The following is a 16,322-nucleotide window of genomic DNA, read 5'->3' on the forward strand; positions in this document are numbered from 1 at the left end:
TTTAGAGAACGAAAAAAAAATTTATGAAGAACAGGGCCTAGGAGAAGGAATGTGGACCATTTAAATTCTCCTTCAGGGGTGCTGCCCCAACCCGAACTATTACGTGGACACCTGCCCCTCCCCACATAAGAATTTATTTCTAAGGCTGGTACTGAATCTGCAGCTCCTGGAGAGGGACATATCTGATCGGAGCACACAAAAGCAGATGAAGGGAGAGGAGGAGAGAGTGGAGCATATCCTGGCCCACCAGGCCCTGAGGACGATGTTCCCAATTAGAGCAGCCAGTCCAGAGAGAGGACCACATGGCCTGACACGACGTCCCTATAGGGGACAGCAACGGAGACACAGTGTGGGAATTGCGCCTGATCTGATCCCGCCACACTGAGGCAAAACACTAAGAGGCAAACACTAAGAGGATGCAACAGAACAGCAAGGGAACAGAGCAGCAAGGTCCCCAGGTAATGCTGAAAGACTCTGGGACTAGGGCATGGTGCCCCAACATACTGGATTGGAAAACACTCCTAAAGGCCAACAAACAGTCCTTGAACAAACTACAAGCTTTTCTTTCTTGTTGTGTTTTGTTTTTTGTCATTGGTTCGTTGTTGTTGTTTTGTTGTATATTGTTGCTTGGTTTTGCTCTGTCTTGTTTTTGTGCATGTTATTATCTCTGCAGGTCTGTCTAAATAAGATAGGTTGGATGAACAACTGAAGGAGAAAACAATGGGACCGACAGTTCTGGGGGGACATGGGAGTGGGGGAGGTGGAGGGAAAGGTAGTGGCATTAACAAACCGAGGGACAAGGGAACAACAAGTGATCCAAATCAGTGGTGAGGGGGGTGTAGGAGGCCTGGTAGGGCGTGATCAAGGGTAATGTAAACAAGAGGAATTACTGAAACCCAAATGAAGACTGAGCATGATAGTGCAACAAGAGGAAAGTCAAAAGGAAATAGAGGAAGGAGCTAGGAGACAAAGGGCATTTAGAGGTCTAAATAATGGCATGTACATATATAAATACATAAACAGATCTATGTGCATATATTTATAGGTTTAGTATTAAGGTAGCAGAAAGACATTGGGCCTCCACTCAAGTACTCCCTCAATGCAACAATACTTTCTTCTATTAAATTGGCACTCTATGATGCTCGCCTTCCCTGCACAACCACTGAAAACAAAACAGGTAAATAAGCAAATGGGGTAAAGAAAGCTGATGGTGCCCAGCTATCAAAAAGATATGGCGCCTGAGGTCTTAAAAGCATGAAGGTAAACAAGCGGCCACCTAGTTCAGAAGCAACAAAGCCCACATGGAAGAAGCACACCAGCCTGTGTGATCATGAGGTGTCGAAGGGATCAGTTATCAGGCATCAAAGAACAAAAAGTCTTATCATTGTGTGCTCACCTCCCTGATATGATCGCTGAAGACAAATGGGTGCATAGGCAACTGTGGCAAAGAAAGCTGATGATGCCCGGCTATCAAAAGATACAGCTGTGGGGTCCTGGTTTACAACTGCTGGCACCAGCACCATGACAGGCCGTATAAAACCAAAGTCTGGGGCAGGCTTAAGCTCTAATTTCAGATTCCTGGACACTGAGGTAATTCTGTCAGAGAAGGCATCACCTGTCTCAGACTGACCAGTAGGGAGCAGCGACCACCATTCCCAATTGACCAGTCAAGAGAATACACGCGGAACTACTCGCCAACCACCACTGGACAACGCTGATGCCAGAAGTTTTCTCCAATAAGTTTAAGAACAGCAACACTGGACTGCCCCCAGTCCCTAGCCCCATAAAAGCCCAGGGAACAAAGAACTCAGGGCTGATCCCCTTTGGATGCTGGGTCCCCGCTGCGCTGGGCAGTGAAGGGAGAAAAGCCCTAGCTTGAGCTAGAATATAAATAAACTCCTTTTGCCGTGTTTGCATCTCAACTGGTCGTAATTCTTCCATGCGCCCAAGGTGAGCTCGCGTTCCTTTCCCCAATCCAACACAGCGTCTGGGGTCTTAAAGACTTGAAGGTAAACAAGCGGCCACCTAGCTCAGAAGCAACAAAGTTCACATGGAAGAAGCATACCAGCCTATGTGACCACAAGGTGCTGAAGGGATCAGTTATCAGGCATCAAAAAACAAAAAATCCTATCGTTGTGTGCTCACCTCCCTGATACAATTGCTGAAGACAAATAGGTGCATAAGCAAATGTGGCTAAGAAAGCTGATGGTGCTTGGCTATCAAGAGAGATAGTGTCTGGGGTCTTAAAGGTTTGAAGGTAAACAAGCAGCCATCTATCTCAGAAGCAACAAAGCCCACATAGAAGAAGCACACCAGCCTGTGTGATCACAAGGTGTCGAGGGGATCAGGTATCAGGCATCATCAGAACAAAAAATCTTATCATAGTGAATGAGGTGGGGAGTGCAGAGTGGAGACCCAAAGCCCATTTGTAGGCCACTGGACATTCCCTTACAGAAGGGTCTCGGGGAGGAGACGAGCGAATCAGGGTGCAGTATAGCTAAGATGAAACATATAACTTTCCTCTAGTTCCTAAATGCTTCCTCCTCCCCCACTATCATGATCCCAATTTTACCTTACAAATATGGCTAGACCAGAGGATGTACATGGGTACAGATAGGAACTGGAAACACAGGGAATCCAGGGTAGATGATCTCTTCAGGACCAATAGGGAGAGTGGCGATACTGAGAGGGTGGTGGGAGGGTGGGTTGGAAAGGGGCAACTGATTGCAAGGTTCTACATGTGACCTCCTCACTGGGGGATGGACAACAGAAAAGTGGGTAAACGGAGATGTCAGACAGGGAAAGATATGACAAAATAGTAATTTATAAATTATCAAGGGTTCATGAGGGAGGGGGGAGAGGTGAGGGAGGGGAAAATGAGGAGCTGATGCCAGGGGCTTAAATGAAGAGCAAATGTTTTGAGAATGATGAGGGCAATGAATGTACAAATGTGCTCTACACAATTGACATATGTATGAATTGTGATAAAAGCTGTATGAGCCCCTAATAAAACGATTGAAAAAAATTCTCCCTCAGAAGGGAACAGAAGACTGAGTTGAGGCCTAGATATTAAGTTCCATTAAACACTCTTTTATGTGGCCGCTTGAGGTTCATGTAATACCAATTTTACTTTCTCTCTTACTGTCTAAGTACTACGAGCCCATGTTGTGCATTATCACTAACCCAAAACCAAAGTAGGGGCTTCAAGCTTACCTGAAGAACTTGGTCAACTGAGGCAACTGGATGCAACATAATGAATAGGATGAAAACATACAAAACAATCACAGACACAACAAAAAAATCTGAAAAAGAAAACAATTCAGCGTATTAATTTGATTGCATAAGCAAAATGGTATCATCATCAACAAATATACACAATTGGTTGCCCTAAGAATACTTCTACTTAGATTGATGAGATAGAGGAAGCATGAGCTTTATACTATTTCCTGGAATATAGGATGTTATTCAGTCCTCCTGGCCGCACTGCAAAGATGTACACATGTCAAGTATTACTGAAAATCCATTAGCTTTGACCTTTAAACTAATTAAGGAAATAACCAACAGTTGTAATATACAGGCCTTTACAGATATTTGTTTTTCCCAGTTAATACCCATTTTAGAATTCATACATAGAAGACTAAACCACGTAATGTCAAGCTATTTCAATGTACTTTTTAAGAAATGATATTTCATAAGACACATTAAAAATAAGGGTGAACAATCAAATGCTTATTCAATCTGATCAAAAACGAAGTGGAAATACAAAATATTACAAGTGTTCAAAAATATGTTAAGTATTACAGAAAATATAAAAGAATTTAGGAAATGGGCAGCTAATATTTTGTCTATTAAAAAAAAATTTTTAATTGAGAAAGTGTGGACAGAGTAGATTTCCTTATGTTTCTAAAATTAACTTTCCTGGCATGACGTGGCTGTCTTTCTTATGCACTAGTCTGAATGTTAGTTTTCTTTATCTAAAGAAAGCATTGTCTTTTGAGAGATGTTTTAAACTACCTTTGACTATGTTCAATAAATGAAATAAAACAAATATGTCGGCTTTAAGTTCACCATATAAGTTTTAAAACTGCAGTGATTGACCTAACATGAAAGGCACAGCATGATTCTAATATGGTCCTCATGAACACAGTCTCTATTTGCTCAGAAATAAATAGTTCTTTTAAAAAAAATTTACCAGTTTTTTAAAATTTAAATTATGTAGATACTTGTATTTGGACAGTTGTTACCCATTAAGATATAAAGTAATAAAAATTACTTGTACAAACTGCAGAGTATATCTCAAAATGCTTTATAAACTCACACATGAGCCAGAGGTGCTACTAGTTAAGACTCATATAGCAGATACCAAAATCTGTGACCTAGCATTTTACTAACCAAACAGTGACACTGCCTTACAATCCAAAGAATAGCTACTATTCAATCCAAGATACTGCAAAAATGTGGAGTCTCATATGAATAAAGTAATAGTTTCCATATATTGATATTAGTATAGCCTTAATTTTTCAAACTTTCTACACTAATATCAATTTTGTAAAGCAAATTTGTACATTCACTGCCCTCATCATTCTCAAAACATTTGTTCTTCACTTAAGCCCCTGACATCAGCTCCCCTTTCCACCCGCCCCCTCCTCGGCCCTCCCGGTATCGCCACTCCAAGCACTGGTCCTCAAGGGATCATCCACCCTGGATTCCCTGTGTTTCCAGTTCCTATCTGTACCAGTGTACATCCTCTGGTTCAGCCACATTTGTAAGGTAGAACTAGGATCATGATAGTGGGTCGAAAGAAGCACTTAGGAACTAGAGAAAGTTGTATGCTTCACCGTTGCTACACTGCACCCTAACTGGCTCGTCTCCTCTACTTGTCCCTCTAAGGCACCCCAAAACAGTGACAGAAATGAAGGTTTCCAGGGGTGATACCAACAGTAATAGTCAAGAAATGAAGGAAAGATGGCCAGTAGGGATAGAGAAGATCACACAGCTGAAATGCACAATGAGGTGTGTGCATGCGCGCGAGAGAGGACATGAGCAGCCCTGTCCCTGTAAAAATCAAAGTTGGAGCCAGGAGGAACAGGATGTGAAAAGCACTACTAATACCTTCTGAATTACAGGAGGACAGAACGGCACTATAAACACCGTGGTCATTAGTGCATTCCCTTCAGAAAGACTGATTTTATTACGGCTAGATTCTTCTACATTATTTAAAGGAGGGAGGATGGGGGGGCGGGGGGGAAATCAAAGCAACGCTCAACTTACAATTCTTGTAGCAAGGTTGTCTGAAGGGTTTTCCTTTTGAAAAGGAAATAGCCACTATGAGGTATTGAAAACTGGAGATAAAAAACACTGTGGTATTTTCATAATTTTGTATATTATGTTCATCAGGTTTAGTTTCATTGTATAAATGTGAGGAGTTCCAATACAGAGTTCTTGATGTGTTACAGGCACTAGAACACATAAAAAAAAGTTGCATTACTAAACATAATCCCAATCCCCCAAAGAAACCAAATTTACCTTACCTGCCTTGAGTCACTACTGCATACATAGAATAAGGTGCCATTTACAGCAAATAACAAGTAATACCCAGAAATAAGATATAAAGAGCAGGCAGAACAAGATGCTCTTTAATCTCTTTGACGCTGTTTGCTCTCCTATAAATGCAGGTATCATCTGCTCCATCACAGGGTTCTGAGGAGACTGAGTGAAAAGATTTGGGTAAATGTTAACAAAGCCCGGCCACTAAGTGGGGCTTCAATAATCTCTAGCTCAAGCTATTCCAGGTGGACAAGAGTCTCAAAAGCATGTGCTATGGCTTGGCTATTAGCCACAAACATTGGTAGTTTCAGAAGAACGGCATAGCAATCTACTTCAGAAAAACCGGCCACTGACAACCCAACAGAGCACAGAACCACTGTGACAAGCACAAGGTCTCCAGGAGGCAGAACCAACTCAGTGGCAACTGGTGTGAGAGGCTGTATCATGAAAGATGTTAACTATCAGGCGCACCAACCAACAGGTGCTAATGAAATGTTTACCTCCTACAACCAACCTCTGGAAGGACTCTTACAAACAGCCCCCCCCCCCATTCTTTTCCAGCTGCAGTGTGCAAGCAGTGGTGCGATTTTCTACAATAATCAAAGACAAATTTTAATCAAATTAGAAATATTTGCACCTGAAAACGGAATTCCACAAAATTACCCCTGTAATTAATTAAAGTGTTCAATCAATTAAGTGTTATCATTTGTGATCTGTAAGTACTCTGCTCATAAACAGCAACAGATTAATAAACTGATCCAGGGGCACCATTTATTAGAGATTATTAGGACCTTAAGGAGGCCTGGTGATGAAAAAGGCCCACCAACAGATAAAGCAGTCTGCTTCCAGAAACACTCATGGCCTTGGTAACCCAATGGGGGAGTTCTTCTCTGTCCTACAATGCCCCTGTGAGTCAAAATCAACTCAAGAACATTGTGTTTGGTTAAAGACAAGTAAAGCCAACTTATTTAAGTGTTCAGTCAAGTAGCATGAAAATTCTACATAAATATTACTTATTTTTACATGCACATATATTGCACACATCTTACACAGACTTTTACACCAACTGACCAACTTACTCTGACTGTGGACGCCACGCTTCATACCACCGTTGCTGCTTGACCCAAAAGAACCCCAAGGATTGAAATCCAATGCAGATAATGATTTGAGACAAAACTGATAAGAGAAGGGTCCCAGATATGAGACCAGAAGGTGGTTTCTGTGCTACCAGTTCTTTCCAGGCTGGATTTAAACTCACTATATTGAGAGAAAAAAGAAGAAAGGTTCATAACTACTTTGTCACTATTAAAAACTATCAATTCATTTAAGAAATTCAACAATGTGTCTAACAAATCTTTGGGGAAAAATGTGTGCAAAACAAGCCAGATGTCTTACCTATTTAAACAATCTTTCAAAATAAACTATTTAGGTTTTCCAAACATGTTTCTGGGATAATTTTCACACTGGTCTATTAATATTCAAAACCAACACTATTAAGAATGCAAAGAATGTTAAATATAAACAGGTAAATTATAAGATTAATTACCACAGTTCCATATATTTAACTGAGGGTTCATTATTTTTCGAATCTTTATAGGTGTCAAAATAAGTGCTATAATTCCTAACCTTGCTCATAAAGATGGATCGTCTCATAAATCTAAGGAACAGTTCTACTCTGTCCCATAGGGCTGGGTTATACCCATGGTTATAATCCCATTTGTGGATGGGTGGTCATCTCTGTGATGCTTATGAGACCAGGTTTGAGGGGGTGGGTTTTGAAGAGGAAGAGAAAAGCCAAGATGCATGAAGATGACCTAGGAGTTGAAATCTACAGAATGACGCCTCTAGCGCTGGCACCCTGAATTTGTACTTCTAGATTCCTGAACGGGGAGAGGACGAGGGCATGTGTCAAAGCCACTCATGTGGCACTTCTGTTATAGCAACACTAAATCACTAACAGACACTCTAATTGATTTAGTTCCCTCCCTCTTTAGCAGAGATGAATACAAGCTTAAAGCAGTATAAGCAGCAGTAACATTCAATAAGAGAGGATGCTTTGGTCATGTATTAATGTAGTGTCCACTGAACTTCATCCCTGGCATGTTTCTGCTCTCCCTTTGTCATTACTATGTGACCATAAAGAGATCCTCAGAGACTGTAGTACTACCCTGGGACACACTAATTTTAGCATTACTAGATTTAGCATCTGTTTAGAATATTGCCTAATGCAGGAGTTCCAAGTACGTGCATTTTTATTCACCAGAGAAGGTGTGACCATGTCTAGAGATTAGTTGGGCTGTCACAGCTCAAGGGATGCTATGGACCCCAATGGGCAAAGTCAGAAATGCCACTAGCCATGCAACCACAATGATGACAATTTATCTGACCCCAATTACCAATGTCACCAATTAAAAAACCCTGATCCAACTCCAGCAATCCTACAAATCAGTTAGTGTTCTACTCTAAGAAAGTGCTTCCCCATGTCTCCCGATGATTCATTCTTCTTCACTTCCTTTCCCATCACTCACTCTAGCATCACTCTTTTCAGTATGAACTCATAGGCTTTTATTTTATTCAACTGAAGATGGGTCAAAGTGGAGCACACCTTATTTAATGCATATTTGATATTCCTGTCAAAAATTCACAGCTTGCATTTTATGAGACTACATCAGATGAACCCATCTTAGCAGGCCTCTATTACTCTAAATGTCTACATCAAGAAGTCAAAAAAAGGCTGAGCAAGTGCTCTAGATAAAGATTAAAGACTAAATAGACAACTAAGTGTAAGTTGTGGACTAACTCGGGGCAAAATTATGTATGAAAGACATTATTGGGAATAATGACAATACTTAAAATCTCCTCATCTTAATTAACTATAATTAATCACCTAAAAGGACTTTGCTTTTAGTAAATACACACCAAAATATTCACGGACAAAGGACATGTCTCCAACTTATTCTCCAATACTTTAGGGAAAAATAAATGAAGTGGGACGAAATATAAAACATTACCAATAAGCTCATCCACATGGAACTAGAGCGGTACAAGCTGTGTCACAACTGATGTAAACTTACCAAGGAAACTGACTCAGAATTTAGCATGCTTTGAAATCAAAGTCAAGTAAAATACTCACTTGTGAAAACTACCACCAGAATGATTGCCAGATCAATGAAGAGAAACTGGAAGTCTCCTAGGTTACTTAATATCTACAGACAAAAGTAATTTTAAAACACAATCAGTTTTCAGTGACCACTTTTATAAGGGTTCCTCATTTTCCCTGGCTTTAGTTTGTTTTTTTATTCTTCAAATAGTAAGCAACTTTAAAGGAGCAGTGGCCCTGCTTAAAAAATTAAGTTCTTCAATCTTTGAAATTCATCAAACATAATGCTACATAATTAACATTCAATTTAATGTATTAGTAAAAGAGGGTATCTCCTTGAAATTCACTATAAACAGTTTTTAGGTTTTAACGAAAGGAAAACATATTTTTGCTCATAATATTCGACATCCTGGAAAACTGCTATCTTGATGCTTCCTTAAGACTGAACTGCATCCCTTCAGATACTGTCTACTAGTGGCCCAAAAGGAGGCAGTTTCACAGAGAGTCCTTGAAATGTCCTCAATGCTCAAGTAGAGAGAAATAAACAAGAGCTTGCCCCATCTACAAAATCCCATCGAGTACACCCACAGGTACCACTGCACCTTCTCTTGCCATAGTTAACAGTTCTACACACTACTGACGAAGCATCTCTTCTATTCTGGTTTGTTCCTGTACAGATAACTACAATTCTCACGTATGTCAAGAGTTTGGTATTTTCAAGAATTTTTTTAAAAGATGTCTAATTTATGCTAAAGACAGTTTCAGCCACAGGTGTTAGCCTTAAGGAAAATGCTATTACAAATTAGTATCTTAATCTGTTACTCAAAATATGGTAAACTAAAGGTTAGTTTGCAGTGGCTACTTATTTAGATTCCAACATGTACGCTTATACATTTAATGCCTTAATTTAAATGCCTTAATACTAAATTCCGCCCCTATAGGCAACATTAGTACTCACCGAATACAGGAGAGTAACACTGAAGTACTGGATAATGCTGTACAATGCCATGAATTTAAATACACAGAAGGAAGTCATTAAAGCAGCCCGACCTTCCCTGTGAAAACAAGTATTAGCAAGTGAATTCTAACTCCAAAATTACAATTTTATCCTTACATGAACATCACTCACCAATCAAAAGTTACAACAAGTGTTTTTCTACAAAAAGACCTAAACCAAAGCAGGGGTTGAAGACATTAGGAGTATCAATTAATCCAATACTAATCAATCACACAGTGTATAGATAAGTTTTATGTCAACTTGGCAGGGCCAAGATTCCCCTTCTCCACGTTCTCTTCTGAATCTAGCCTGAATTTCTGGCAACTCCTTGTCAATGTACTGCTGCAACCACTGTTCAGTGACCTTCAGGAAAATTGTACTTGCATATAAAATCAAAGCTATTGTCCGTAATTTAAGCATTCTGTTGGGTCACTTTTGGAGTGGGAATAAATATGGACCTCTTCCAGTCAGCTGGTCAAGTAGCTGTCTTCCAATCTCCTGGCATAGATGAGTAAGTGCTTCCAGTGCTTCATCAGTTTGTTGAAACATTTCAATTGGTATTCCATCAATTCCTAGAGCCTTTTTTTCCCCTTTTTCTTTTTGGCTAATGCTTTCAGGGAAGCTTGAACTTCTTCCGTCAGCACCTTTGGTTATTGTTTATGTGCTACCTCCTGAAATGGTAGTTAGAGCCTGGTGCTATTAAAGTGGAAATAGGAGTGTAACCTACTCTATTTAAGCAGACTGGGTGGGAAAGCTTCTTGCTGGCCTGTCTCAAACCTGTATCTGTTTCATTAACTTGTGGCTCTGTAGGGGTTAAGACAACAGTCCACCATACTGCCTGATCATCCTGGGAGCTATCAGTGGCCTGCCGTATACCAAACCAACCTTAGATTCATTTCACTCCGCAGCCACAAGCCTGACCTCTTGGATTCATCCACCTCTACCTTCACCATCCTATGGTCTTCCTTTCTCCTGGTTTATCAGCTGTGGGAGTCAAGTGAGTTAGGAAATGCCTTTACCTTAACAACTGACTTCCAGACTTAAACTGGACTGGACTTACCTAATTCTACAACCATGTGAACCACTTTCTTTATACAAATTTCTTCATATATACCACTGATTTTACTCCTCTAAGAAGTCAGCCAAATACACACATCGACTATGCTAAGATGTCAATAAAATAAATCCATGTGGCTTTCTCTGATAACTTTTCCCTCTATATCATCAGAGAGGAACATTGGTGGTGTAGTGGTTATGCATTGAGCTGCTAATTGCAAGGTCAGCGGTTTGAAACCACCAGCCACTCCTGGAAGATGGCTTTCTACTCCCATAAACAGAGGGCTATCTACTCACAGAAAGAGCCTCGGGAACTCACAGGGGCAGTTCTAGCCTGGCCTGCTACGAGCAGGCATAGACTCGGTGGCTATTGAGTTGGGTTTTTCCCGTATGTATCATCTGAGTAAGAAACAAAAACCTAATGAGAGAAATATCCAATTGTGTTACCTGATTAGGTTTGGCACACAGGAAATACTAGGAGTCCTAGAGGTAAATGGAGATGCCACTGAAGCCTCAAGCTCAGATAGGGAGATGCCTCCGTGCGCCCTCTTCAAAGCCTAATGATTTCAAGAAGAAAATGGGATGTTCTGTGAATAGCATTCAGACTAGAATAAGAGCTATAAAAGTAAATTTTGAAAATTACACTTACACCACAATCATTTGCACCATCACCGCACATCCCTACATAGTAACTATGAAGCAAACAGAAAATTTAAGATTGTAATTAATTTTTTAAAAACATACAAAATTTCATTTAAGACTTCTCCAATACAGTATTATCAATGGCTAGCAAGCATTTCAAAAGAGTATTTAACACTAGGTTTACAGACTGTTCTCATATATCTATCTCTACGAAAATGCATCAAATTGACATGGGAATAAAACTGCACATTTCATTAAAAAACAATGTAACGCTACACTATTAACTTATAACTGAAACTGTGAAACTACACATTGAGATGAAGTGTGTAATATTTAGCATTGCGCAATAGCTGAAATACAGGGTTCCATGCATCCTAAGGATTGCTTGCGGTGGTTGGCATGACAATTCCCACGGAACTGTCTGTCTTGACGTGTGTTTCCTAGAACGTTTTGACTGTGTCTATATGTATTACTGAAGTAATGCGTTCATGAATGAAACCAACTTGCTGGGATTAATACTCAACTCACATTCACATAAAATTGATGAGTATCCATAGTGATAAGTATACCACAAAGAATTTTGAGATTAGAAGAAAATTAATTTAGATAAATGCATGCCTCAATGGATAAAAGTCAGCATAAGTGGTAGGAGGTAATTGTAAATGGTTTCTGAAATTTTCACTGAGGAAATAAAAAACATGTCAAAATAACGTGTTCCATCAAACAAGTGTTAAAAATTCTCAGCTACTTTATAGGTAACAAATCACAGTGACATGAAATACTATTTTGGGGAGTTTGAAAATGAACTAATTCATTTAAAAAAGAAAACCAATACTGACTCTACATTCTGTAATGCTTCCACCAGCTGTGTCTTCTGATCGGGTGCCATACGAGCAAACACGGTGCCATGTAACATCAGCTAGAAAAAGAATTAATTTCTTATAAATACGACTCACAGTATATTCATGTGAATACATACAAAAAGCTAAATCACTAACCTTAGGAACCAGATCTTGAAAATGCTCCAGTATCACTGAAAATGATTTCCCATCCATTGCAAAATGGTAGCGAGTCACCTGGAGGTCCTCTAAACTATCGTGGGCCAATTTAATTGGAATAGCCTATGAAAATGGCATTGAGAAACATATTTAGGTGGCCAAAGTAAAACATCGGATTTAAAACTGTTTGTTCCCAAACTGAATTTTTCCTTTGATATTTTATATTAGAATGCTTAAATTTAAAGTAAAGGGGAAATAAAAAATTTTAAGGAAAAGAGAAAAACAAATAGCTTACAGAATCTAAATATACTTCCCTTTAAAATGATGAATGAATTAAACATTATAGATCTCTTGCATTATTTATCAGTAAATGTTCTAAAAATATAATTGTGTTTTTAGAGCAGTGGCTCTCAACTCTGACTAAATATAATATCAACATTTAAAAACTGAGATTCCTGCTTCTACCCTATTGCCAGTGAAACACAATCTCTAAGAAGATTGTGATTTAACGGTCTTGGCGTGGTTTTTAAATTTTGTTTTAAAGCATCTTTTATTTTTTCAGGCTAAATTTAAAAATGAGTATGCTTCCAAAGAGAAAATTCATCCTGCCATTACCTCTGAGTCAATTGCTGATGAATTACTGCACTGTGTTAGCGCATCTGCATAATGCCAATTTATCTTGGCAACTTTCCCATCCTTTGGAGGTAATCCTTCAGCAATAATAACTTTATCCTGAGGTAGAATCATTCCACAGTCTCTGGCCACAGAAACAGCAGTCAACATGTTGTCACCTAATTATCAGAATATTTTAAATCTGTTAAAATAGGCAACATGAATGTACAAGTAGAAGACAACAAATAGTTCTTGAAACTCTACAGCAGCATCCAGGACTGGACTAGGTAGAATGGTGATGTATGGTCCTCACACTTGGGAGCTGAGATGTAACAAAAGAAGGGCATATTGATCAGAGGAAACCTCTAATACACAAGGCATTTTCACTCACCCCTTAAAGCTAAATAAAATTCCTAATCTCCAGCCAAGCACTATTTGAACTTATAAAATGCCTGGCACAGTGCTACACACAGAACTCAGCCATCACTTGTTAGATTAACCCAGGAGTGTCTGGTAGTGCGTACAGCATGACCAAGTGGATTATAAAAGCAAAGGTACATAAAACAAAGAGGTCAGCAAGGTATGCAGAATAGATCCATTATCATGAGGAGGAAAGAACTACAGAGAAGCAGTGACCCCAGTGTAGCAAGTATAAAATGCCAACTTTTTCTTCCCCTCGTTCACACACACTGTTTTCAAAGGCATCTTCCTATGACCTTATCTCCTTGGGACATAAGCTCATATTCTGTTCATGGCAGTAGAAAAGGGGGAAGAGATAAAGATGGAACGTGGGAGAGGAGATACACATGGAAATGTCTGGAAGGACTAAGGATGTTAGGATGCGAGATTTTGGGATATAAAATAACGAGGATGCGATTGTATGGATCTCATTCTAAATCATACAGATGTGCATACACCTTTATATATGCTTCTTCAGTAAAACCCTTAAAGCCCAGAATCTTGAAGTCCATGAATATCAAAATACAACCTTGAGTACATCCTGCCTGAATCTGAATGACAAATCAAGAACAGATCCTACTCAATGAACACATATGACCAAAAACCAGACGAGTTGTGAAATCACAGCAAGGACGTCGTATATGAAGGAAGCAAAAAGTCATTAAAAATATAGGAAAGGGAGAAAAGACCAAAATGAACGTGTGAGGGAGACTCTGAAACTTGCTTTGAATATAGGGGCAGCTACAGCAAACAGAAGAAATGATGAAATAAAGAGGAATAGAAATGTTTAAAAGGTAGCCTGGAAATCAAAGTAAGTAGGCTAAGGAAATGTGCAAAGACCTGGAATCGAAAGCTAAAAGAGAAGAACACACTGAGAATTTCTCAAGCTGAAAGAACTGAAGGGAAAACTCAACCCTCAAGTTGAAATATTGACGGATTCCATGGGGAAAATATCAGAGGTATAGAAAGCATCAAAAGAAGATGAAAGGAGTCTGAACGTGCACATGTATAATGGTATCCTTCATGCCTGTCGTTACAAATCGACATTCTTTTTACACACATCACCCCACCCCCTAGCCCCTCCCCAGTCCCCGGAGGCATGGGGTATGGACAGTGTGACATCACACAACCTTGACTGTTGAACGGCAGAGAATTTTGTTTTCAATGTGCTTGGCCCACTAGTTGGAAAACATTTGCCCATTCTCTCCGGTGATGGGGGGGGGGGGTCTATTTGGGCATGACTCAAGGCAAGTCTCAACACAACCTAGAGAAAGAAGAGGCCAAGTGCACACAGCCCTTTTGTGTACTCTACCTGACAGCAGGGAGACCTGTCCGGGTCAGAAATGAGCAGAATTTGGGGCACTATGACTGGAAGGCAGGCAGGTGGCAATTTACCAGTGGGCACAGAGCTTGAGACATGGTAATCATTTGCCTTACAAATATGTACTAAGATGGTTTTAAGACTAACAAAAGGAAATAAAAACACCTCATGCCACAATTCAGCATATTTAAATTTTAAGGCAAAACAAAACAAAAAGATGGAATGAAATCAGAGTCACTGTACTGAAAAGAACTGGTCAACATTCAACCATTTCAGGAGTTAGCATATGACCAAGAACCTATAATATTGAAGAAAGAAGTTCAAACTACACTGAAGGTTGTGGGGAAAAATAAAGACACAGAAGACTAATTGAAACTTTTTAAAAAGATGCAATTCTAGAAACACTCACCCATCGATGACAAGTAATTTGGAAGATAGTTACTTGCCCAATCGACTTCTATGCTTGCCTCTTTCTTTCTCCTTTACTCACTTGTAAGATAAAAGATGGTACAGGCCACACTACAGGGAAATTCTCCCCTCATCAGACCAGGGGTTGCATCTAACTCTAACCCCCCCTTATGATTACCTTGGATCACACCAAGACAGACAATAGATAATTGGCAAGTTACATCATTACATAACCGCCAGCCAAACCACTGAGAATCATGGTCCGGTCCAGTTGACATATTTTGGGACAATGCAATTTAATTTCCTAAGAATGTAGTCAAAATAACAAGTAAACCACAAAGTCCAGACTACTTTCACCATTATAAATTCGACTATGATGACAACATAGTCTTATAAATGCTTTAAATACAGCAAGTATCTACTAATCATTTCCAGAGATTGGGCACAGTTCTAAAAAAATGTAGAGAAGGGAGAAAGGAGTAAAATATAATCTTAACCTCAAGAATCTTGTATTCTAGATTCCTGAGTCAAGATGGTGTCCAGGTAGGCTCACCTGTCCAGCGCTCCAGTTTTCAGATCAGAAAATTAAGAGGTAAAGAGTCCAATATTGGAAGGCTGAGTGCTAAAAATAGATTCAGTGTCCTAGGGTCTAGTTCAGACCTCCCCCTATGATTTTCATCCACAGAGCGATTCAAGAACTCGCTGAAACACTCTAAATCCACTTGTCTGCCCATAGTCTCTACTAATTCCCTACCAGATCCAGCAGGACAGCATCCACCACCCCTTTCTATGCCCCAGATACGAGACTCACATATCCCCAAGCTGCTGTCTAAAGTGGTATGGCAGTTACATAATCTACTGTCAACTTGAAGGAAGGGGTGGAGTCTAGCCTGTCAATCAGATCATAGCCAATGAGGACATGGCCTTCTCCAGATTTATTCTGGGAGCTCCTGTCTTCCTCCATGGAGGCAGGACACACACCCTCCCTGTGAAATATTACTGATGACAAGCCATAAGAAGACACACTGATAGAGCCAGATACCTAGAGCTGGAGGAGCCAGGTAGAGATCCATGCAAGCACTGAGATGCTTTCACCACCACTGAATCCACAAGACTTTCTAACCACGGGTCTGTGGTCTTCCTGCATTTGGTGCCATTGCATGTGTTGCATAAGTCTGAAGA

The 16,322-nt window shown here is 39.8% G+C and overlaps 1 protein-coding gene across 5 annotated transcripts in view; it reads right to left on the reverse strand.

Annotated features, from left to right (window-relative positions):
• The window catches only part of ATP13A3 (ATPase 13A3), a 118,113-nt gene that overhangs the window by 32,329 nt on the left and 69,462 nt on the right, over nt 1-16,322 (reverse strand). For all 5 annotated transcript variants that reach the window (XM_075556227.1, XM_075556228.1, XM_075556229.1 and 2 more), the window contains 10 exons: nt 12,956-13,131; nt 12,341-12,463; nt 12,182-12,261; nt 11,350-11,392; nt 11,148-11,257; nt 9,606-9,702; nt 8,681-8,753; nt 6,627-6,804; nt 5,272-5,459; nt 3,214-3,302 (listed from right to left, as the gene is read on the reverse strand). In XM_075556227.1, the coding sequence (XP_075412342.1) occupies nt 3,214-3,302; nt 5,272-5,459; nt 6,627-6,804; nt 8,681-8,753; nt 9,606-9,702; nt 11,148-11,257; nt 11,350-11,392; nt 12,182-12,261; nt 12,341-12,463; nt 12,956-13,131 (1,157 nt within the window). The remainder of the gene's footprint in view (nt 1-3,213; nt 3,303-5,271; nt 5,460-6,626; nt 6,805-8,680; nt 8,754-9,605; nt 9,703-11,147; nt 11,258-11,349; nt 11,393-12,181; nt 12,262-12,340; nt 12,464-12,955; nt 13,132-16,322) is intronic.

Source organism: Tenrec ecaudatus, chromosome 8, assembly GCF_050624435.1.
Source record: "Tenrec ecaudatus isolate mTenEca1 chromosome 8, mTenEca1.hap1, whole genome shotgun sequence".
Lineage (NCBI taxonomy): Eukaryota > Metazoa > Chordata > Mammalia > Afrosoricida > Tenrecidae > Tenrec > Tenrec ecaudatus.